Source organism: Muscardinus avellanarius (assembly GCF_963383645.1).
Source record: "Muscardinus avellanarius genome assembly, chromosome: 16".
NCBI lineage: Eukaryota > Metazoa > Chordata > Mammalia > Rodentia > Gliridae > Muscardinus > Muscardinus avellanarius.
The window spans coordinates 51,701,155-51,726,237 of record NC_137802.1 but is presented as its reverse complement, the minus strand read 5'-3'; the positions used below and the strand labels follow the sequence as shown (position 1 = coordinate 51,726,237).

The following is a 25,083-nucleotide window of genomic DNA, read 5'->3' as shown; positions in this document are numbered from 1 at the left end:
CTCATACCTCTTGGCACAACAATTCCATATTTTGAAAGCTAATGAAGCCAGGCGTGGTGGCCCACGCTTGTAATCCCAGCATTTGGGAGGCTGAGAAAGGAGGATCGCAGTTCGAGGACAGCTTCTGCTACTTACTGAGGCCCTTTGCAACTCAGTGAGACCCTGTTTAAAAATAAAGACTAAAAAAATAGGGCTGGGGGATGTAGCTCGGAGGTCGAATGCCCTTGGGTTCCATCCTTAGTACCAAAAAAAAAATAAAAAAGAAATGAAAGAAAGAAAGAGAGAGAGAGGGAGAGGGAGAGGAAGAGGAAGCTAATGGCAAAAGTCAGGCATGGCATGGTGGTGCACACTTATAATCTCACACTTGGGAGGCTGAGACAGAAGGATCACAGATTCAGGGACAGCCTCAACAATTAGACTCTCATCAACCTAGCAATACCCTATTTTAAAATAAAGCTGGGCATGGTGGCGCACACTTGTAATCCCAGCGCTTGGGAGGCTGAGACAAGAAGATCACACAGGTTCAAAGCCAGCCTCGACTACTTAGTGAGGCTCTCAGCAACTTAGTGAGACCCTGTTTCCAAATAAAATATAAAACCGGTCTGGGAGTATAGCCTAGAGGTAGAAAAGCCCCTGGTTTACAAAAAAAAAATTTTTTTTTAATAGGACTAGGAGTGTGGCTCAGAGGGAGAAGGCCTCTGGGTCCAATCCCCCATTCTAAGAAAAAGAAAAGAAAAAAGAAAATTCTTCCAAGAACTTTTGTCATATAACACATAAAGCAACAACATATCTAGGAAATTTTCATTTAGTTGATGTTTATCACTGATGCTATACATAGATTGTGGTATTTTTGCAGTGTACCATATAGCATTAAAAGAAATACACTAGAGCAGCCCAGTTATTCCTGGGCACTTTAGTTCTGAGAGCACAAGATGGCGGGCAGCCTGCAGATACCTGTCATGGTCACCATAGCCATGTGTCCTTCCGCCCCTTCTCTTCTCAGGAGCTGGGTTTGATCCGCAAACCTGCCTCATTCATGACCAGCATCTGTGACGAGCGAGGACAGGAGCTCATCTACGCAGGCATGCCTATCACCGAGGTCTTCAAGGAAGAGATGGGCATTGGCGGGGTCCTCGGCCTTCTGTGGTTCCAGAGAAGGTGAGGCACGGAGCAGAGGACGGTAGGGCCCTGTGGCTTAGCGCTAATACCCCTGCCCCGATGTAGGAGTGGGACCGGCAGGCCTGTGTCCACTACACTCTTTTTCTTTTGTGGTGGTACCGGGGTTCCTGGAAACCCTTCTACCTCCAGGCTACACTCCCAGATCTATTTTTTTATATGTATACTTTTTTATTTGGAAACAGGGTCTCATAAGCCAGCACGGCTGGCTTCAAACCTGCACGATCCTCCTGTCTCTGCCTCCCAAGAGCGGGGATTACAAGTGTGCACCACCATGCCCGGCTTCCACTACACTCTTAAGGCTACAGAGCAACTGAAAGTTCAAAGGAAAGAGACTCCTTTCTAAGGAGTCTTGCTGTCCCTACCTCATCTAAGGACCAAAAGTCCACTCTTAAAGCAAGAGAAGAACAGCATTGACTTCACCAGAGCTCTTGGAACCACCCTGTTTCCTTGGGAACTTTGAAACAAATGAGACAGTAAACTCAGGCCTCTGGACTGCCTCTGGACTGAATGGTAGAGGTTCACAGGAGAGTTTTTAACAAATCAGAGAGCTTAGAGCATGGGGCCTCGCCGGGCATGGTGGTGCATGCCTGCAGTATCAATACACTTAAGAGATTGAAACAGGAGGATCACAGGTTTAAAGCCAGCCTCATCAACTTAGTGAGATCCTGTTAAAAAATAAATAAATGTAAATATATGCCACTGTCAGCATGATACACATTATAATGTGAAACTATAGTGCACCAATAAAATAGCTGCGGTGAGAATTAAATAAATAAAAACATAGGCTTAGTATAGTGGTGCACGGTTGTAGTCCCAGTGTTGGGAGACTGAGGCAGGGGGGTCGCAGGTTCACAGCCAACCACCGCTGCTTAGTGAGGCCCTTAGCAACTTCATGAGACCCTGTTTCAAAAGAATAAAAAATAGGGCTGGGGGTGTAGCTTGGAGGTAGAGTGCCTCTGAGTTCAATCTCCCATACCACACACACACACACAAAAAAAAAAGGACTAGGGATATCACTTGGAGTTAGAATGACCCTGGATTTCCAACATAAAAATAATTATGTTCTCTTTTCAAACTTGTGTCTCTCTTCTGCATGAGTATTAAAACACTTCGTTTTAGCCGGGCATGGTGGTGCACGCTTGTAATCCCAGCATTCGGGAGGCTGAGACAAGAGGATTGTGGTTCCGGACAGCCTCAGCTACTTAGTGAGGCCCTCTGCAACTCAGTGAGACCCTGTTTCAAAATAAAGAATAAAAAATAGGGCAGGGGGCATAGCTCGGAGGTTGAATGAATGCCCCTGGGTTTCATCCCCAGACCCGCAAAAAAACAAAACAAAACAAAACAAAACAAAAAACTTCCTGTTCTCTGTAGTTCCCAAGGCTAGCCTCCCCCTTAGACTGTCAGCCAGGTAAGGGAGCCAGTGAGTGATCCCAGAGCACTGCGCAGAGGTGAGCTTGGCGTCTTGGTTCCTGTCATGCTTGTACCTGCAGAGTTGGGTCTTGGCCCTGCTTTAAATCCTTCCTAGAAAAGGTCCACAGGTCATAACACCTGGTCAGTTATGTCTGCTCGTGTCTCCCCACACCTCCAGGCTTTGGTCTTGATCATTACTATGGAAATAAGCACCCCACTAAAAAGGCCCCAGACTGTGGATGGGACAGGTTGTCTCACCTCCTCTATCTGGCACATGAAGGACTGCAGCCACGAAGATAGTTCAAATCTTGTGCAGCAACTAATGTTGAAAACTGGTGCTTGAAGAAGACATTTTAAACCCTAATTACTCTTTTGTTTGTGTTATTTTTTGGTACTGGGGACTGAATCTAGGGACTTTTTTTTTTTTTTTTTTTTTTTTTGGTGGTACTGGGGGTGGAACCCAGAGGCATTCTGCCTCCAGGCTATATTCCCAGACCTATTTTATATTTTATTTGGAAACAGGGTCTCACTAAGTTACTGAGGGCCTGGCTTTGAACCTGTGCGATCCTCCTGTCTCAGCCTCCCAAGTGCAGGGATTACAAGCGTGTGCCACCACGCCCGGCGAATTCAGGGACATTCTACTTCGAGTTACACCCCCAGCCTTATTTATTTATTTATTTATTATTATTTTTTTAATTTTATTTTATTTTTTGCAGTATTGGGGATGGAACCCAGGGGCATTCTACCTCAGAACTATACCCCAGCCCTATTTTTTAATTCCTTACTTGGAAACAAGGTCTCGCCGAGTTGCAAAGGGCCTCACTAAGTAGCTGAGACTGTCTGTGAACCGGGCTCCTCCTGTATCAGCCTCCCTAATGCTGGGTTTACAAGCGTGCACCACCATGCCCTCCTTATTTTTCATTTTGAAACAGGGTCTTGCTAAGCTGCTGAAGATGGCCTACAACGTGCAGTCCTCCTGTCTCGGCCTCCCAAGTACTGAGATTATAGGCAAGAACCACTACACCTGTCTCTCTGTTTGAAAAGCAATATCTGAGTGCGGTGTGGTGCTCATTCTTGTAATGCCAGTACTTGGGAGACAGACAGGCCAGCCTCAGCAACTTAGTGAGGCCCTCTGCCACTTAGTGAGACCTTATTTCAAAATAAAGGATAAAATAGGGCTTGGAGGTAGAGTGTCCCTGGATTCAATCCCCAGTACCACACACATGCACTCACACACAAGCAGTATTTGATAACAGCAAAGTCCAGAAATTTTGCCATGCAGTTCACAATAGCATGACAAGTAAATTGGAAGGTAACTATTTTGAATTTGAGTCACTTGTCGGGATGGGAGGACGTAGGCGCATGACCTTGTCACTGTAGCTCCTGGCCTTCATGCCATGTCTCCTCTCCCTGTGTGCACCCTCCTCCAGGCTGCCCAGGTACTCTTGCCAGTTCATCGAGATGTGTCTGATGGTGACAGCTGATCACGGGCCCGCCGTCTCTGGGGCCCACAACACCATCATCTGTGCTCGGGCCGGGAAGGACCTGGTCTCCAGCCTCACCTCTGGGCTGCTCACCATTGTAAGTACTGTCATCTGGAGGTGAGCAGTGATGGGGATGCTGGTCCTTCGACGCCATGTTGCTTAACTGCAGCAGCATTCCCAGAAGGAGCTCCTGAGTGTGGCTGTGGCTGCATCCTGGATGAGTTTGCAAAGCAGAAGAAAACTTACAGCTCTAGACACTGTTGCTTGTTTCTCCTACAGGGGGATCGGTTTGGGGGTGCCTTGGATGCAGCAGCCAAGATGTTCAGTAAAGCCTTTGACAGTGGGATGATCCCCATGGAGTTCGTGAACAAGATGAAGAAGGAAGGAAAACTGATCATGGGCATTGGCCACCGGGTGAAATCAGTAAGTCGCTGCTCTCCTTAAAAGGAGGTGGCTCTACCGGCTGGAGTCGGAGGCTGTCACTTTAGTTGGAAACGCCCAAGCTTTCGCCTTACAAAAGCTGTGGGCATGCTGACACACGCCAAATTTCAGCGGCTGACTTTCCCACGTCGTCATATAGATCGTCCTTAAACACTTTTTAGCTCATTCAATTGTACAAAAACTTTAGCTTCCCAAATGAACTTTATAGGAGAGGGGGCTGAGGTCAGAGTGGAGGGAACACATTGGTCACCTTATGCTAGGTTATACTTCATGATGCAAAACAGCTTCCACACCTCAACGGCCTACAGCAGCAAAGGTCTCCACACTGCACATGCTGTGTGTTGGCGGTGCCTGCCATTTATGATGAAGGAGCGGCCCCTCTCTGGGATATGCATCAATGGCAGGACCATGGGAAAGCACGTGTGCTTCTCCTTGGAATTTGCTGCAGTACATTCTCACTCGTGTTTCATTGGCCAAAGCAAGTCGGAGGGTTACGCCTGACATCATCTCTGGGCAGAAGAAAAGAGTAGTAATATCAGGGCAGGTGGGCACACCAGCACAGGCCGGGGATGTGATCCCAGTGACTCAGGAGATGAAAGCAGGAGGATTGCAGGTTCCAAGCCAGCTTGGGCAACTTAGTAAGATCCTGTCTCGAATAAAAAGTGAAGCCAGGAGCCTAGCAAGGTGGCGCACGCTTGTAATCCCAGTACTTGGGAGGCTGAGACAGGAGGATCACAGGTTTGCAGCCAGCTTCAGCTACTTAGTGAGGCCCTCTGCAATTTAGTGAGACCCTGTTTCAAAGTAAAGAATAAAAACTAGGGCTGGGGGTGTAGCTCAGAGGTAGAATGCCCCTGGGTTCAATCTCCAGTATCACAATAAAAGCCAAAAAATTTGAGGCTAGGCATAGTGGCTCATATCTATAATCTCAGTACTTAGGAAACTGAAACAGGAGGATCACAGGTTCATGGCCAGCCTCAGAAACTTAGCAAGACTCTCTGCAACTTAGTGAGACCCTGTTTCAAAATAAGTAAAATAGGGCTTGGGGGTTTAGCTTATAATAAGCAGAATGCCCCTGGGTTTAATCCTCAGTACCACAAAAGGCAAAAATAAATAAAAAATGAAAAGGGATAGGGATGTAGCTCAGTGGTAGAGCACCCCTGGACTGAGAAAAGCAGTAATATCAAGGCAAGCTCTATTGGGAGGGTCCAGTGGAGAAAGATGGTAAATATTTAAAATAATTAGAGCCGGGCATGGTGGCACATGCTTGTAATCCCAGCACTTGGGAGGCTGAGACAGGAGGATCACACATGTTTGAAGCCAGCCTTAGCTACTTAGTGAGACCCTGTTTCCAAATAAAGTATAAAATTGGTCTGGGAATATAGCCTGGAGGTAGAAAAGCCCCTGGGCACCCCTAGTACTGCAAAAAAAAAAAAAAAAAAAAAAAACTAACAAACTAAATAAATAAAATAAAATAGTTAATAAAATCTTATGCAGGGTAGTAGTCTTCTGTGTCCTGGTAGTAATGTTATATGTACAAATCAAAAAGTAAAAAGACAGTACTTGGGAGGTTGAGACAGGAGGATCACAGGTTTGGGACCAGCCTCAGCAACTTAGTAAGACCCTCAACTTAAACCCTATCACAAAATAGAAAATAAAATAGAACTGAGGAGTTGGGCATGGTGGCACACACTTATAATTTCTATTACTTTGGATTACAAGGACAGCCTCAGCAACCAGCGAGACCCTGATTCAAAACAAACAACAACAACAACAAAAAAAAATGGGAGGCTGAGACAGTAAGTAGGATCACAGGTCCTGTCAGCCTCAGCTACTTAGTGGGGGCCTCCACGACTTAGACCCTGGGACAAAATAAAGAATTAAAAATAGGGCTAAGGTAAGCTTGGAGGTAGACTGCCCCTGGATTCAATCCCCAGTATTGCAGCAAAAAAAGAAAAAGAGAGAGAGGGAAAGAAAGAAAGAGAGAAAGAAAGAAAGATTGATTGAGCTGAAGGTGTAGCTTGGAGGTAAATGCTCCTTGGTTCAATTCCCAGTGCCACAAATAAAATAAGGCTGGGGTATATGTAGCTAAGAGGTAAAATGCCTCCTGGGTTCAATTCCCAGTAACACAAAAGAGAGAGCGGGAGAGAGAACGATGAGGTAGTTGGCAGCTCCTAAGTGGGTGCTCCAGCTCTGGGCTCCTGGGCTCCGTAGCTCCAGGTACCTCCTTTAGTTGGACAGTCTATGATGTGGGCGAGGAGGATGGCTCAATTAGACAAGGTCATACATGTAATCTAGGACCCTCCCTCTAGGCATTTAAATGCTCGGCCGCCTGTTAGACACCTAGAGGTTGCTTTATGAGCAGGGAAGGGATTAGAACCAGCCAGGAAATACAGTTAGCTAAGGTCCATTCCATCCACTGCTCAGCAACCAGCTCCTGGGCAGACCACAGCTCAGGTCCTCTTTTTTTTCTTCTTTTTTTCTTTTTGGTGGTACTGGGGGTGGAATCCAGGGACTTTTCTACCTCTGGGCTATACTCCCAGACCTATTCTCTACTTTATTTGGAAATAGGGTCTCACTAAGTTGCTGAGAGCCTCACTAAGAAGCTAAGGCTGGCTTCGAACCTGTGTGATCCCCCTGTCTCAGCCTCCCAAGTGTGGGGATTACAAGCGTGCGCCACCACGCCCGGCTTCAGGTCCTCTTTCTAAGATAATGCTGTACTTGTGATGTCACATTCAGACTTTGGGCTGCTCTCTTTCTGGAGTCTTTTTGCTGAAGGAGAAGGTCGCTGGCTTTGAGATTTGATGTGTGCCTAAGTCCGCTCACTCCCTCTCTGGCAGGTGCGGATGTCTTAGAGACGGTTGACATCAGTCATTGCAGGTCTGGAGTTTTCCCTAAGGTTTTGGGATTACTTTACCATCACATTCCCAATATGTACTTGCTTAGTGTAGAACTTTATTACAGCTTGACTAGATCGCACAGTTCGACCTGGTGGACAGCTGGCTGGTGGCTAGAACCTGGGTCTCAGGTTAGAGAGGCAATGAGTCCAGCCCCTGCTGCTTAACACTGCAGGACCATGGCTAACTTCCTAAATATTTCTGGGGCTCCGTAATGTGTGAGAGAGGACCTATAAAAGTTACTTTGAGGCCCTAATGAGACATGAGAGGACTTTAATAACCTTCAGAGTTGGGCATGGTGGCGCATGTAATCCCTGCACTTAGGAGGCTGAGACAGAGGATCGCAGGTTGGAGGACAGACAGCCTCGGCAACTAGTAAGACTCTTATCAACTTAGCAGGACCCTGTTTCCACATAAGAAATAAAAGTCAGGCTGGGGTTATAGCTTAAAGGTAGAATGACCTTCAGCCCCAGAGCAGTGTTATAACAGTGCTACAGGGATCGCACACATGGATCAGGTCCCTGAATCGTTTCCAGAGTGATCCGTGTAGCTCTTCCCATTTGCGTCACAAGTATGACCACTTCCCTTAGCGGCCATGTTTGAATGGGTTCCTCTGTCCATTTCTAGATAAACAACCCAGATATGAGAGTGCAGATCCTCAAGGATTACGTTAAACAGCACTTCCCTGCCACCCCGCTGCTCGATTATGCACTGGAAGTGGAGAAGATTACCACCTCAAAGGTAACAAGAAGTTTTCTCACCATGTTTCTGGGTCAGTTTCCTAGGGGAAATCGGAGGCAGTCTGATTATATAGCTAAAATCAAGCCTGCTTTTTAAAAAAATTTTTATATTTTATGTTGCATCACTAAATTGAACAGGCCTGTTCTAAAGGTTCAGTAAATGTTGAGTCCTTGGCTACACACCGGAAATTGAACTAAGTAAAACACAGTCTCAACCAGATGTGAAGTTTTTAAATGGTATCAAAATTCATGGTGATAATGGAAAAATTACAAAGAAAATGAGCACTAATAATAAATGTTTTGACAACCAGTTATGGTGGCGCACACTTGTAATCCCACCCCTTGGGAAGCTGAGACAGGAGGATTACTGGTTTGCACCCAGCCTAGCTACTCAGTGAGACCCTGTTCTAAAAGAATAAAAAATAGGACTGGGGGTATAGCTCTGAAGTATAATGCCTCTGGATTCCACACCCCGCCCCCCAGTACTATAAAAAAAAAAAAAGAAGATAATAAATGCTTTGAATTTTTTGCCTTCGTAGAAACCAAATCTTATCCTGAATGTAGACGGTTTCATCGGAGTTGCATTTGTAGACATGCTGAGGAACTGTGGGTCCTTTACTCGGTGAGCACTGCAACCATTCTCTTCAATGTTGTTTCCTCCCAACTATAAGAGTTAATACCTGCCCATAACTGAGGGTTTGCAAAATACGAAGAGAGAAAGAAAGAAAACGAGTTGCCTCTAAGCTGGGTGTGGTGATGGCGCACCACTATACTCCCAGTACTCAAGAGCTGAGACAGGATTGCAGGTTTGAGGCCAGTCAGCAATTTAGCAAAATTATAAAAAAAAAAAAAGGGTTGGGGTATAGCTTAGAGGTAGAATGCCCCTGGGTTCCCTCTCCACCCCAGTACCCCCCCAAAAACGTTGCCTTTAATCCTACCACCCAGAGCACCCCTCTTTTCCACTCTGAAAACCAAAGCTTCTCATCCCTGGGGCAGTAATACTGTTTTGCTAGGAGGATAGTCACATGAGCCATTTTCAAACTACAAGTTGATTGTGTGTTCCAGGGAGGAAGCTGATGAATATATTGACATTGGAGCCCTCAATGGCATCTTTGTGCTGGGGAGAAGTATGGGCTTCATTGGTGAGTTCACTGTTACTATTTTAAGACTGGGGGTTTTGTTGTTTTAACCTAAACCACTTACCTGAGTCGTAAGTTTGTACATCAGAGACATAACGTTTTCTTAATTGATGTTCATAATCTTTCCTTTAAGTTTCCCCTTATCTTTCCCTTTTTTCCTGTATTTTTGGAATGACTTGCTAGCCCAGAAAATGGAATTAAATCTAAGTTTCCTTTTGCCAGGTCTGGCTGACCTTCCTATGAGATGAGTCTGGCTTTAGTCCCCCCAGTTCTCTCTATGTATCTTTTTTGTATCAGGAGGACATCTCCTCCCTCACCCTCTGCCTTCACCAGTTTTACAGGACTCTGATGGAAAGATGTATTTGCTCCATTTTAGGACACTATCTTGATCAGAAGAGGCTGAAGCAGGGGCTCTATCGTCATCCATGGGATGATATTTCATATGTTCTTCCGGAACACATGAGCATGTAACTGAACCGGGAACCTCACTCAGTAAAGTGAAGACAAGAACTCCTCCCCCGGAAATAGCGAGCAGACAGCTGGCAGTGGAGCCCGCTGCAGGATGGGTCTGGAACGTAAACAGCCACTGAAGACCAAACACCCACAGGCTAGCACCCATTCAGTCCACACAAAGAAGCTTAGTATTTTTTTTATAAGCATAGAAATAAAAACCAAGCCAACACTTGTGACATTTGCTCTGCTACCTACTGTATTTATTATATGGAAGCCTTTAAGCGCTATCAGAATAGCGTTCTTCCTCCTTGTAAGGTGTTACATTGTTGCCTTCTTTTTCTTATCAGTTAATCCCCCACCCCCCTTTGGGAGGAAAGGAATGAAACTTAAGATTTCAAGATACTATACATTCAAAGTACCTCCTGATGTCTTGGTTTTCCTCTTCCCTTTCCTCCTCATATAACATGAAGAACATTGTATAATCTGATTTTAAAGATCTTTGTATGTGTTAAGGGTTTGTTGAGTATCCCACCGAAATGTTCTGTGTTGCAGATCAAAGTCTGCTTATGTCCGGGACGGGACCATTGCAACCTTAGCCATAGTCACAGATATGTGGAGTAGTAATTTAAAATGTAAAGTTGTAACATACACATGTTTAAAATGGAAACACAAAGCAAAAAGCTGTGAAATGTCTTGTGTCTGTTCTCTGTATTTATGCAGCTGACTTGTCTGTCTGTCACTGAAGTGTGGGTTCAAGGACTCATCTCCAGCTAATTTGCATCTATAATCTACAAACATTGTGGGAAGCTGCCACCTGTCTCTTCTCTGTATTATTATAGTTTGGTTTAAATAAACTATATAGTAACAAGGCATGCTGCCGTCTCTTGTCCTCTGTATTCCTTTGAGTTGTACTTTCTAATTCAGTACATGTCATTTTAAATTTTTTATCCACATTTTTTGCTTGTTCATTTGTGGTACTGGGATTTGAACCCAGGGGTGTTCTAACGTCTGAGCTACACCCCAGTCCTTTTTTTTTTTTTTTTTTGTGGGTCTGGGATGGAACCCAGGGGCATTTGACCTCCGAGCTACACCCCCTGCTCTATTTTTTATTTTTTTAAAAATAGGGTCTTACTGAGTTGTGAAGGGCCTCACTAAGTACCTAAGACTGTCTGTGAACCGGGATCCTCCAGTCTCAGCCTCCCGAATGCTGGGATTACAAGCGTGCACCACCACGCCCGGCTCACCCCAGTCCTTTTTATTTATTTACTTTCAAATCTTGAAACAGGGTTGCTGAGGGTCTTGCTAAATTGCTGAGGCTACCTCAAACCTGCAATCCTTCTGTCTCAGCCTCCCAGGTACCTGGGATTAGAGGCATGCACCATTGTGCCAGACTGCTTATCTACTTACTAAAAAGAAAAATTGAATTAAAAAAAGTTTCAAAAAATAAACTCTTCTAGACCTTTACCTCCCTTTTCTTCACTAAAGGGTAACCAAAGTTCTACCCACATACTCCGGCCAAAAGCTTGGGAGTCACCCTTTCCTCTGCTTTATCAGGCTGCAACTCCTGTTGATTTACCCTTTACTTCTTCCTCTGGTCAGCTAACTGGTGTCCATATTTCCCCCTTTTGTGCCAATGAGATCTATTCTCCACATGGGCAACCGGTGATATTTTTAAAAACAAATGGAACCACTCCCTTGTTTGACACTCAAAGTGGCTTTAAAATTCATCTTTAACAAGTATGAAACTGAGAACCAAGCGCTATGCTCAAGCATGACCTCATTTATATTTATTTATTTATTTTTGCGGGTCTGGAGATGGAACCCAGGGATATTCGACGTCCGAGATACATCCCCTGCCCTGTTTTTTATTCTTTATTTTGAAACAGGGTGACTTGCAAAGGGCCTCACTAAGTACCTGAGGCCGTCCTGGAACTGCGATCCACCTGTCTCAGCCTCCCGAATACTGGGATTACAAATGAATACTGGGATTACAAGCGTGCGACACCACACCCGGCTGCAATACCTCATTTAATCCTCTCAGTGATCTTCCAAGGTAAATAACATTCCACTTAGAAAATAATTAGTTCAAGCCGGGCGTGGTGGCATACACGCTTGTAATCCCAGCATTTGGGAGGCTGAGACCAGAGGATCGCGGTTCGAGGACAGCCTCAGCTACTTAGTGTGGCCCTTTGCAACTCAGTGAGACTCGGTTTCAAAATAAAGAATAAAAAATAGGGCAGGGGGTGTAACTCAGAGGTCGAATGCCCCTGGGTTCCATCCCCATACCCGCAAAAAAGAAAAAAAAAAAATTCAGAGATAACTTGCTCACCACCGGCTCTGGAGCCTCAATTTGTTTCCTCCAAAGCCTTTTTAATCCTTATCGTGCTGGGGCTCGGACTCCCAAGCCGTCTGAGTAGCAAGCCCACATTACCACGGCCCAGGGGCTCTAAGGACGCAGAGCGCGAGCCAGGGGAGCAGGCGGCGCCGGGACCCTGGGGGTGCGGGGGCGCGCGGGCGGTGTGCGCAGGCGCGGGCGAGGCTCCGCCCCGCGCGCTCTATTTAATCCCAGAATCCCTCTGTGTCGCAACAGAACGGTTACGCCGTTCGAGGCTGCGGCTGCGTCAAGATGGCGGCGGCAGTGGCGGCGGCAGCTGCAGCGGCTGCTGCAGCTGCATCCCTTCAAGTGCTGGAGATGGAGAGCATGGAGACAGCCGCCGCCGGCCCGGCGGGGCTGGCGGCCGAGGTCCGCGGCAGCGGCACGGTGGACTTCGGGCCGGGGCCCGGGGTCTCCGCCATGGAGGCGAGCGGGGGCGATCCGGGCCCAGAGGCCGAGGACTTCGAGTGCAGCACGCACTGCTCGGAGCTGTCCTGGCGGCAGAACGAGCAGCGGCGCCAGGGCCTCTTCTGCGACATCACCCTGTGCTTCGGCGGCGCCGGAGGCCGCGAGTTCCGGGCCCACCGCTCGGTGCTGGCGGCCGCCACCGAGTACTTCACGCCGCTGCTCTCGGGCCAGTTTTCCGAGTCGCGCTCGGGCCGGGTGGAGATGCGCAAGTGGAGCTCGGAGCCGGGGCCCGAACCCGACACGGTGGAGGCCGTCATCGAGTACATGTACACCGGGCGCATCCGCGTCAGCACGGGCAGCGTGCACGAGGTGCTGGAGTTGGCAGACAGGTAGGCGAGGGCGGCCGGCCCGCGCTGCGCACCTGGGAGACCCCGCGGCCCCGGGAGCACGGGTTCCAGTCGGAGGGGCCGAGGCGGTGAAAAGCAGAGATGGCGTGTGATGGATGCCGTGATGACAGTGAAAAGGAGGGGAGATCCTGTTTCAAAATAGTAAATGAAAAGGGCTGGAAGTGTAGCGCAGAGGTATATAGCATCCCCAGGTTCAATCCCTAGTAACACACACACACACACACACACACACACACACACACACACACACGTAGGTTGAGGAAAGTCATTCTGAGGAGATGACATTTAAACCGACCTCTAACTGGAGAGAAAACTGGCTTTGCAGAAATAAAGTATGAACATTCAACATTCTAGGTAGCACAAAGGCCCTCAGGCAGGATCCAGTTTGTTTTAGGAAGAGATTTTTAAAAAAGGAAAATTCAGTAAAGCTGGATCTAGTAGGTGAAGGGAATATGAGTGTGTGACAGGCATTGGCATAAGGAGTTTGGGTTTACTGTGTGATGGGAAGATGGATAAAGAAATGATGGATTTAGATACTTGAGATGAATCTATCTGCTACTGTGGTAAATGGGATCCTAGGGAGTGGGAATGGATGCTCCAGAGATTGTTTAGGAGATGGTAAATATCATTTATAGGGACAAGGAGTATTTGGGGAGTTAGATTCATCATTTTAACAAATGCCAAGTGAACCTTTATTATGCATCAGGTCAGTGGCTGGGCTCTAAGGCCCTGAGGATCCATCATTGAGCAAAACAGATGAAAGTCCCTTTCCTCCTTGCACTTATATTGGAAAATGGACAGTAAGTAAAGTATAAGGCATGATGAATGATTATTACAGCTCTGTGAAAAATAAAGTGTGGCGGGGAGTTCATAGAAAGCCCTGATGAAAAGGATCTGATTTTTAAACTGGGTAGATAGAGAATTCCTCAGAAAAAGTATATTTTAAAAAAAAAAGGGAGATAAGGTAGTGTTTCTGGTAGGGGACTGAGATGCAAAGAGCCCTCAGGTGGAGCTGCAGAAAAGACCAGAAGCCTTGCAGTTTAGTAATGGGGATGGATCCTGATCCCACAAGGCCTCCTGGACCTTTGGAAACATTTTGTGTGTGTGTGTGTGTGTGTGTGTGTGTGTGTGTGTGTGTGTGTGTGTGTATGTGTATATATGCATATGTATATGTATGTATGTATGTATAATAAAAAGAGTTGCAGTTATAGCTCAGAGGTAGAATGCCCCTGAGTACAAAAAAAAAAAAAAAAAGAGGGGGGGGGAGGAAAAGTGATGGATGTAAGGGCTGACATCTGTCATTATTGTTTTGTTGTTTGCAGTGCTAGGGATCAAACCCACACCTTAGCCACCCTCCCCTTGCCAACATCTGGAGTTTGAAGGTAGAAAGGAAAAATAAGCCAGTGGATTTAATGAGAGTGTCAGGGAGAAGACTGAAGTTTTTACCCAAGCAGTTGGAAAGATGGAGGGTTTTTTCTTTTTTGTTTGTTTTTGTTTTTTGGTGGTACTGGGGTTCCTGGAAACCCTTCTATCTCTGGGCCTCACTCCCAGACCCATATATATATATATATATATATATATATATATATATATATATACTTTTTTTTTTTTTTTTGGTGGTACTGGGGGTGGAACCCAGAGGCTCCGCCGGGCTATACTCCCAGACCCATTTTATATTTTATTTGGAAACATGGTCTCACTAAGTTGCTGAGAGCCTCACTAAGTAGCTGAGGCTGGCTTCAAACCTGTGCGATCCTCCTGTCTCAGCCTCCCAAGCGCGGGGATTACAAGCATGCGCCACCATGCCTGGCTTTTTTTTTTTTTTTAATTTGGAAACAGGGTCTCTTAAAGCCAGCATGGCTGGCTTTGAACCTGCGCAATCCTCTTGTCTCCACCTCCCAAGTGTGGGGATTACAAGCGTGCGCCACCATGCCTGGCGTGAAAGATGAAGGTTTTATTAAAATGTAGAAGGTTGTGGAAGAGCAGACTTGGAGGAAGGCAGTTTGAATTTGGTTAAGGAGATGTCTGGTAAGCAGGTGGTTAGATCATTGAGTCCCCAGTCAGGTTATAAAAAAAAAAAAAAAAAGAAAGGAAATCATGGGGAGAAACAGTGCAACAAATAAATAAAGCCATATCAGGCAGGAATACCACTTTGAAAACTTAGAATAACAAATCTTTGTAGTCAGGCGTGGTGGTGCACACTTCTAATCCCAACATTTGAGAGGCTGAGACAGGAGGATCGTGTTTCACAGACAGCCTCAGCTACTTAGTGAGAATAAAGAATATAAAGAATAAGAAACAGGGCAGGGTGTGTAACTCAGAGGTTAAAAGCCCTGCGTTCCATCCCCAGACTCACAAAAAGAATAACAAATCTTTATATTTTAAAAAAGAGCATTGGACAAAGCGTGTAGTACACACTTATAATCCCAGTACTTGGGAGGCTGAGACGGAATTGCAGGTTCATACTCTTCAAGTAGTGAGAGTCTCATCAACCTAGTGAGACCCTTTTTCTTTTCTTTTTTTTTTTTTTTTTTTTTTTTTAGCGGGTCTGGGGATGGAACCCAGGGGGCATTCGACCTCCGAGCTACACCCCCTGCCCTAATTTTATTCTTTATTTTGAAACCAGGTCTCACTGAGTTGCAGAGGGCCTCACCAAGTAGCTGAGGCTGTCTACAAACCATGATCCTCTGGTCTCAGCCTCCCAAATGCTGGGATTACAAGCATGCGCCACCACGTCTGGCCTGAGAGCCTTTTCAAAATAAAAATAAAATAGGGCTGGGAGTGTAGCTCAGATGCAGACTGCCCCTGGATTCAATCACCAGTACACAAGAAGAAAAGTAAAAAGAACATTGGAAGACAGAGATGCAGATTGGGAGACATTAGCATATAGTTGTAATTAAAGCCTTGGACTGGATGAAATTACTTAGGGAATACAGATAGAAAAGGAGAGCTGGACATGGCGGCCCACACCTGTAGTAACAGTACTTGGGAGACTGGGACAGAAGGAGTACAGGTTTGAGGCTAGCCTCCGCAACTTAGTAAGACTGTTAGCAGCTGAGCAAGATTCTGTTTCAAAATAAAAAGTAAAATAGGCAGGGGGTGTAGCTCAGAGGTAAAATGCCCCTAGGTTTTATCACCAATGCCAAAGAAAGAAAAAGAAAATGGGGGTGGGAGGAGAGCCAGGACTGAACCCTGGGGTTCCCTAGAATGTTAAAGAAGACAGCAAAGGAGACTAATCCCGTGGAAATGTAGAAGCCGTAAGTGATCCTTGGAGTTTGTGATGGCACTGAGAAGGGCCAGGTAAGTCTTGCTTTTAAGAGGATTGGGTTGCAGGTTAGCCTAGTGGCAAAGTGTTGGCTTAGAATCTGCATGGTTGCTGGGCATTATGGTCCATACATGGAACTCCAGTACTTGGGAGTCAGAGACAAGAGAACTGTAGGTTTGAGGCTAGTCTCAGCAACTTAGGGGGGCCCAACAACTCAAAACAAAATAAAAATAAAACAGGGCTGTGGTTCTATCTTAGGGGTAGAATGCCCCTGGATTAAAGTCCCAGTACAGAAAAAAGTTTAAAAAAAGAATGTGCAAAGTCTTAGTTTCAATTCCCAGCACCACCAAATAAGTAAATAGGATCAGAAAATTGGTACACAGCTGGGCGTGGTGGCACATGCTTATAATCCCAGTACTTGGGAGGCTAAAACAGGAGGATCACAGGTTTGCAGCCAGTCTCAGCTACTTAATGAGGCCCTCTACAACCTAGTGAGACCCTGTTTCAAAATAAAGAATAAAAAATAGGGCTAGAGGTGTAGCTGAGAGGTAGAATGCCTCTGGGTTCAATCTCCAGTAACTAACACACACACACACACACACACACACACACACACACACACACACACACACACCAAAAACAAGAAAAATTGTATACATGTGGAAATGTTTGGGGAGGAAGTCAAAGGAAGTATATCCTTTTTTCTTTCTCCAAGATAGTAGATATTAGAGTATGTTTGGACATTGATCCAGAGGCATTCTACCTCTGAGCTACACCCCCAGCCCTATTTTTTATTCTTTATTTTGAAACAGGGTCTCACTAAATTGCAGAGGGTCTCACTAAGTAGCTGAGGCTGGCCACAATCCTGCGATCCTCCTGCCTCAGCCTCCCAAGTACTGGGATTACAAGTGCACTCCACCATTCCTGGCTTAAACCTAGACTTTCATACACATGGTTTTTGTTGTTATTTTGTTTTTCTGTTCTTCTGTTTTGTTTTTGGCTTCTTCATATGTTTGAGTTGCCCTTCCAGTCCTTGTTTCAATGAGCACTGAGCTCAGGGCAAAACCCTGAGCACCTCCTATGGTTGCCCAAGGAGAATGCTTTGGTAAAGAAGAGATTAAAAACTGTCATAGCTGGGTTGGTGGCGCATACCTGTAATCCCAATCAATACTTGGGAGCCTGAGACAGGAGGATCACAGTTTTGAAGACAGCATCACATAAAGCCTAAACTGCTGTTCTTTATAATATCTGACCAAATGGAGCCTCCTGGAAAACACAGTTTCTGTCTGGCTTTTACTGTAGACTCTATAGTCATACTTGATAAAGCCTCTTCACCAACACGCTGCCTCACATAAGAAAAGGCCAAGCCGGGCGTGGTGGCATGTGCTTGTAATCCCAGTATTTGGGGGGCTGAGACAGGAGGATCTCAGGTCAAGGACAGCCTCAGCTACTTAGTGAGGCCCTTTGCAAATCAATGAAACCCTGTTTCAAAATAAAGAATAAAAGTAGGGCTGGGAATGTAGCTCAGAGGTAGAATACCCCTGGGTTCCATCCCCAGTACCACACACTCAAAAATAAAAAGGAGAAGGAGAAGGAAAAGAAGAAGAAGAAAAGAAGAAGGAGGAGAAAAAACAACCAATAAACTAGGCATGGTAGCACTCACTTGTAATCCCAGTACTTAGGAGGCTGAGACAAGAGGATTGCAGGTTTACAGCCAGTCTCAGCTACTTAGGCCCTCCACAACTTAGTGAGACCCTGTTTCAAAATATAGAATAATCTCCAATCCAGCATGGGATGGAGGGAGAGGGAGGGAATGGGATGGGGATTGGTTAAGGGCTAATTGGATGATGTGTCCTTGTATATCCTCACAAGTCTTGTACTCCATTGTAATGTATGACTACAATACACCAATAACAATACATATTAAAACTTTAACATAAATAAATAAAGATTTGAATATTCAAAAAAATATATAGAATAAAAAATAGGGCTGGGGGTGTAGTTTGGAGGTAGAATTCTCCTGGATTCAATTTTCAGTACCAAAAATAAAAGACCAGTAGCCAGGCGCGGTGGTTGTGCACCCCTGTAATTCCAACTACTTGGGAGGCTGAAGCAGGAAGATCACAAATTCAAGGCAAGCCTAGGACACTTTTAGCAAGACTCTATCTCAAAATAAAACTTGTAAAGAGCTGGGAATGTAGCTCAAGAAGAGACTGACAAGGGATTAGAAAAGAATGGCAAAGACAAGTTTGGATTTAAATTTGCCTTTGCTAGCTGGGCGTGGTGGTGCATACTTGTAATCTCAGATTTCAGGAGGCTGAGACAGGAGGATTGCACAGGTTTGAAGCCAGCATCAGCTACTTAGGCCCTTTGCATTTCAGTGACCCTGTTTCAAAATAAAGAATAAAAAATAGGGCTGGCGGTGTCGCTCAGAGGCAGAATGCCTCAGAGTTCCATCCCCAGTACTTCAAAAATTAATAAATTTGCCTTTGCTGAGGATAAATTAAGTGAAAATAAAGTACAAGATTATTGTACTTTAAGGATAAGGTGGTGCACAAGAGTGTTCCACCACGCCCAGCTCGAATATAAATATTTTTAAATATACGTTTTAGGCAGAGTGTGGTGGTGCACACTTGTAATCCCAGCATTTGGGAGGCTGAGACAGGAGGATTGTGGTTCTCAGACAGCCTCAGCTACTTAGCGAGGCTCTTTGCAACTCAGCGAGACCCTATTTCAAAATAAAGAAAAATAGCCAGGCATGGTGGCACATGTTTGTAATCCCAGTGCTTGGGAGGCCGAGACAGGAGGATCACACAGGTTTGAAGCCAGCCTCAGCTACTTAGTGAGGCTCTTAGCAATTTAGTGAGACCCTGTTTCCAAATAAATTTTAAAAAATAGGGCTGGAGAATAGCCCAGAGATAGAAAGCCTGAGTTGCACCCCCTTGCCACAAAAAAAAATAAATAAAAGTAAAGCTGAAGGTGGGCGTTGGAGGTAGAATGCCCCTGTTTTCCATCCCCAGCACCAATAAATATATAAATAAAATAAATAAGTAAATAAATATGCTTTTTATAAAGGTTGTGTGTGGCCAGGCGTGGTGGTGCACGCTTGTAATCCCCGGGTTTGGGAGGCAGAGACAGGAGGATCGCGCAGGTTCGAAGCCAGCCGCACTGGTTTAAGAGACCCTGTTTCAAAAAAAAAAAAAGTATAAAATCGGTCTGGGGGTGTAGCCCTAGCCCGGAGGTAGAAGGGCTTCCAGGAACCCCAGTACCACTAAAATAAAATAGAATAAAATAAAAGTTGTGTGTGTGTGTTTGTTTATTTTGGTACTAGGGATTGAACCCAGAGGCATTCAACCTAGCCCTATTTTATTTCCTGTTTGGAAACAGGGTCTCACAGGGTTCCTAAGAGCCTTGCTAAGTTGACGGCTTTGAACCTGCGATCCTGTTTTAGCCTTACAAGCTTGTGCCATGAAGCCCGGCCTATATATGCTTCTAAACATACTTTTCCAGCATAATACTTACTGCTTTTGTTTATTTGTTTTTGGCACTGTGGATTGAATTCAAGGGCATTCTACCTTTGAGCTACACTCCCAGCCCTTTTTATTTCTTATTCTGAAACAGGGTTTCACAGATGGGTGTCGTGGTATTTGCCTGCAATTCCAATACTTAGAAGGCTGAGACAGGAGGATCACAGGTACTGAGATGCTCAGTAACATAGAAGACCCTGTTTTGAAATAAAATAGGGCTGGGGATATAGCTCAGGTAGACACCCCAGGGTTTAATCCCCAATACCCACACACAAAAAGAAACGGTTTGCTTGTTTGTTTCTTTGTTTGTTTTGTGATGCTGGGGATTGAACCCAGGGGCATTCTACTTCTGAGTACACCCCCAGCCCAATTGTTTTTATCTTTTTTACCCTCACTATTGGCATGGAACCCAGGGACATTTTACCTCTGAGCTATACCCCCAGCCCTGTTTTTTATTTATTTTGAAACAGAGTCTCGCTGAGTTGCAAAGGTCCTCACTAAATAGCTGAGGCTGTCCACAAACTGTAATCCTCCTGTCTCAGCCTCCCAAATGCTGGGATTACAAGTGTGTGCCACCATACCCAGCTATCCTTTATTTTTTTAAACAGGGTTTCACTAAGTTGCAGAGGGCCTCACTAAGTAGCTGAGTCTGGCTGCAAACATGGATCCTCCTATCTCAGCCTCCCAAGTAAAATTACAAGTGTGCACCACCACCACGCTCAGCTTAGAAACAGGGTTTTATTAAGTTGCTGAGGCTGGCCTCAAACCCGTGATCCTCCGTTCTTGCCTCCCAAGTACTGGGATTACAGGTGTGTGCCACTGTACCCCACCCACATAATATTTTCTAATTTGGAGGGGGATTTTTTTCAGATGTTGTGCATAAAAAGATCAATTAACCATTAAATTTCAATTAAGCATTTTAATTTCTTATTTACTTACTTTTGTGTAGTATGAGGGATTAAACCCAGGAACACTACCTTCAAGCTATATCCATAGCCCTTTCTATTTTATTTTATTTTATTAATATATATATATTTATTTATTTATTTTATTTTATTTTATTTTTTGGTGGTACTGGGGTTTCTGGAAGCCCTTCTACCTCTGGGTTACACTCCCAGACCTATTTTTTATACTTTTTATCTTGGAAACGGGGTCTCTTAACCCAGCGCGGCTGGCTTCGAACCTGCACAATCCTCCTGTCTCTGCCTCCCAAGCACGTGGATTACAAGCGTGCACCACCACGCCCAGCGCCCTTTTTATTTTTAGCTTTTAAATGGTCTTGGTGTTGGGAGCCTCACTATGTTAACTGAGGCTGGCCTTGAACCTGTGATCCTCCTGTCTCAGCCTCTATAACCTCAGGGATTACAAATTTATGCCACCATACAGCTCATTTCAATTTTTTTTAGTTCAAGTGCTCTCAAAATGCAACCACATGAGAAATGCTCATTTGGAAATTCATCTCTCTTTTTCTTGATTCTAGATTCCTACTGATTCGTTTAAAAGAATTTTGTGGAGAATTTCTCAAGAAAAAACTTCATCTCTCAAATTGTGTGGCCATTCATAGCTTAGCTCACATGTACACCCTGAGCCAACTTGCTCTAAAAGCCGCTGATATGATACGGAGAAATTTCTACAAAGTCATTCAGGATGAAGAGTTTTACACTCTACCTTTCCATCTCATTCGAGACTGGCTTTCGGACTTGGAAATTACAGTCGACTCTGAAGAGGTTCTCTTTGAAACCGTGTTGAAGTGGGTTCAGAGAAATGCTGAAGAGAGAGAGAGATACTTCGAAGAGCTTTTCAAATTGCTCAGATTGTCCCAGATGAAACCTACCTACCTTACTCGGCATGTCAAACCAGAGAGGCTGGTGGCCAATAATGAAGTTTGTGTCAAGCTGGTGGCTGATGCAGTGGAGAGGCATGCTCTGAGAGCGGAGAATATACAGTCTGGCACATTCCAGCAGCCCACCACTACTCACGTCTCATTGTTACCTCGCTATGGGCAAAACATGGACGTGATCATGGTTATTGGAGGTGTGTCAGAAGGAGGAGACTACTTAAGTGAATGTGTGGGATATTTTGTTGATGAGGACAGATGGGTAAACCTGCCCCATATTCATAATCACCTTGATGGGCATGCAGTGGCAGTGACAGAATCCTACGTGTATGTTGCTGGATCAATGGAGCCAGGATTTGCTAAAACTGTGGAAAGGTACAACCCAAATTTGAATACCTGGGAGCACGTTTGTAGTCTGATGACCAGAAAGCATTCTTTTGGGCTAACAGAAGTCAAAGGGAAGCTGTATAGCATTGGAGGGCATGGCAACTTTAGTCCTGGCTTTAAAGATGTGACTGTGTATAATCCTGAGCTCGATAAATGGCACAACTTGGAATCAGCACCAAAGATTCTTCGAGATGTCAAAGCACTCGCCATCGAAGACCGGTTTGTGTACATCGCCGCCCGCACTCCTGTGGACCGGGACACTGAGGATGGATTAAAAGCCGTAATTACATGCTATGATACAGAGACTCGACAGTGGCGAGACGTGGAATCTTTGCCACTTATTGACAATTACTGCTTTTTCCAGATGTCTGTGGCCAATTCAAACTTTTATCAGACAGCATCATGCTGTCCCAAGAGTTATTCTTTAGAAAATGAAGAAGCAGTAAGAAAAATTGCCGGCCAAGTGTCTGATGAGATCCTTGAGAGCTTGCCCCCAGAAGTCCTGAGCATCGAAGGAGCAGCCATTTGCTATTACAGAGATGACGTCTTCATTATTGGGGGCTGGAAAAACAGTGATGACATTGACAAACAGTACCGGAAAGAAGCCTACCGATACTGTGCTGAGAGAAAGAGGTGGATGCTGCTTCCTCCCATGCCACAGCCTCGTTGTAGAGCCACTGCTTGTCACGTCAGGATCCCGTACAGGTACTTGCACGGCACACAGAGATATCCTATGCCTCAAAACCTAATGTGGCAGAAGGACCGCATCAGACAGATGCAAGAAATACATCGACATGCCCTGAACATGCGGCGAGTACCTAGCTCCCAGATCGAGTGCTGAGTTCTCTTAACACATGAAGCGTAAAACTGTTCTCCCTGTTTCATGAGGCTGAAGATACCTAGACTGTTACTTGAAAAAGTGTGCTGATAACTTATTTTCTACTTGGACTTACTATAACTCCATGTAAAGGAAGTATAGTTAAAAACTGAAGAATGGGAAACTCAATTCAATACGTGGTAATTTTTGTTAGCTTGTGATCTTCTCTGTCTTTAGTTTGTGTTTATGTGTACTAGCTAAGGAAGATCTGATTAAAGGCAAGCGGAAAAAGCAGGTCTAGTTACTTGGCTGTTTTTCTGCCAATAAGTTATATCTCCTTTGTCCTGGGGATTTATATTTCGAACATGCTTTAAGTACCAGTTTTATTTGCACATTTATTTTGATATTCCTTTTCATTTTTCTACTGTGTGGTTGGTTTCAACACGATCAGAATTTATGCATGAAGCCCTCTTCTGCAGGAGGCATGTGCAATAGTGACTGAAATTTGAAAGAAAAAGCACAATGTTTCAGCAACATGATTTCAGAATGCTCGCATCGATGTTGTGTCTGTGTTTATCTAGAAATGTTGTTTTGTTCACTTCTAGAAATGGTGTCCACTGAGAAATCTGTGCTTGGCTCATGCATTTTTAAAAAAATATTTTCACTGTTTAGCAGCCATTTATAGACTAAGCCATTACTCTGGGATGGCTTAGAAGTATTGGTAAAAGTATTGGTCTTTAGTTGATCAGTTGAACAGAGGAAGTTACATATGTGAAATTTGTTTCTCTAAGAAGAAAAGCATTATAAACATGTAGAATGAGAAATCAAAAGCATTTAAAAAATTTAAAACATGTCTTTCAGGAGTTGCAGGATTGAGGATATGTTAATGAGATTAAATACTGCCTATGACAATCAACATTCAATGCCTTCAGTTTTAACTTTTGCTCTAATACATATTGTATAGAATCTTTATTTCTTTCTACAAGAAACTTTTTTTCAAAATGGAAAGAAAGTAACACTTTAGAGAAATGTTACTAAAGAGAAGCCTTATTATTTCATTTCCTTGATTGTTATATTTTATCCAGTTGCTCTGAACTTTTATTGGAACTTTGCCTGAACCTAGAATACCAAATTTGGGTACATAGCTTTGGCTCTTAAAAACATATCACTGCAGTTTTCTTTTGTTTATTTTTGTGCATTTTTCTGATTTCCTGACACAGTCCTGAGATTTATACAAGTTAGTATTCAGGCTGAATCTTTTAGCAATCAGCATAAAAGATTGCTCCTATTCTGATGGTTTTCAGTGTGGATCCAGTATATTGTTATTTGTTAAGGAACATTTTTGCCTTTTTAGAGATTCTGGAAAACCATTCTAGAAACCCAAAGTCCAAATAACAGTGATATTTTCCCTTCTAGTCCATTATAGTTAGCCTTCTTCTTAGTTGTATGATCAAAAATCAAAAGAAAAAAGCACAACCAAGAATTGTATCTATTTGTTGCAAGACTGTTTATGTTTTGGCTGTAAAATACTGTAATGAGAAATTTCCGGAAATTTCTAAATTAGTATCCCTGCCTAGGAAAAATGTTTTTAATATATAGATTGGAAATCTGCTTTAAAACCATTTAATTTAGACTGGAGTGAGGATGGAAAACTGCAGGTCTGTTTTTTAAGGATATATTCTTACCCCACTACTACCTTTTTCTCAATTTCCATTTCTTTGTAATTTTTGTAAATTCCATTTGGATTCAGAGAAGCACTAATTTTTAATTGTGAGAGGTCTATGCAAATAAGACAGAATTAATTGAACGAAGCTTAATGAATGAAATTTTAATTTCTCTCTGAAAGACTGCTACCAAACATCCTTTTCTTGGTTATGTTGAAATAATTTATCTTACTAGGATGACAGTTTTTTTCCAAAAGAGTATGATGTGTTTTGTTGTTTTTTGATCTCAGAATTGTCTTCTGAGACAGTATTATCAAATTGTGTATAGGGTCTTTTTTTTTTTTTTTTCCCACGTGTAGCAACAAAATTATAACTCCTACGATTTGGGTAGAATCTGGTTTTTAAAACTTGATTGAAACTGTTATTTTTTAACTCAGCAGGCAGCCTAATCCCTGGCTGAAAGAAGGGGTAAGTCCTTCATTGCATGATGATGTGTGCAGGTTTTCCTGGCTACTTAAGTTCTAATTTTATATTTCAATTCACATGTGTGACTTCATATTAGTAACTTGTGTTTGAAATATCCTAACTAACTTGTTAATAAGGAAAGAAACCAGATTTGCTTAAATCTGTTCAAGGCTGACATTCTGAAATTCTAAA

At 44.1% G+C, this 25,083-nt stretch overlaps 2 protein-coding genes across 2 annotated transcripts in view; both read left to right on the top strand.

Annotated features, from left to right (window-relative positions):
• Positions 1-9,758, top strand: part of ACLY (ATP citrate lyase) — a gene marked incomplete at both ends in the record, with an annotated part of 54,155 nt that extends 44,397 nt beyond the window's left edge. Inside the window, 7 exon segments of the mRNA XM_080712838.1 lie at positions 1,004-1,158; positions 4,020-4,170; positions 4,353-4,496; positions 8,036-8,149; positions 8,688-8,770; positions 9,214-9,290; positions 9,664-9,758. Of these exon segments, the coding sequence (XP_080568964.1) occupies positions 1,004-1,158; positions 4,020-4,170; positions 4,353-4,496; positions 8,036-8,149; positions 8,688-8,770; positions 9,214-9,290; positions 9,664-9,758 (819 nt within the window).
• A 2,608-nt stretch (positions 9,759-12,366) lies between these two features.
• KLHL11 (kelch like family member 11) lies at positions 12,367-22,786 on the top strand (the record flags this gene model as incomplete). Its single annotated transcript, XM_080712718.1, has 2 exons — positions 12,367-12,911; positions 21,202-22,786. The coding sequence occupies 2 exons, from the start codon at positions 12,367-12,369 to the stop codon at positions 22,784-22,786; spliced, it is 2,130 nt and encodes a 709-aa protein (XP_080568844.1).
• Positions 22,787-25,083: the final 2,297 nt, after the last annotated feature.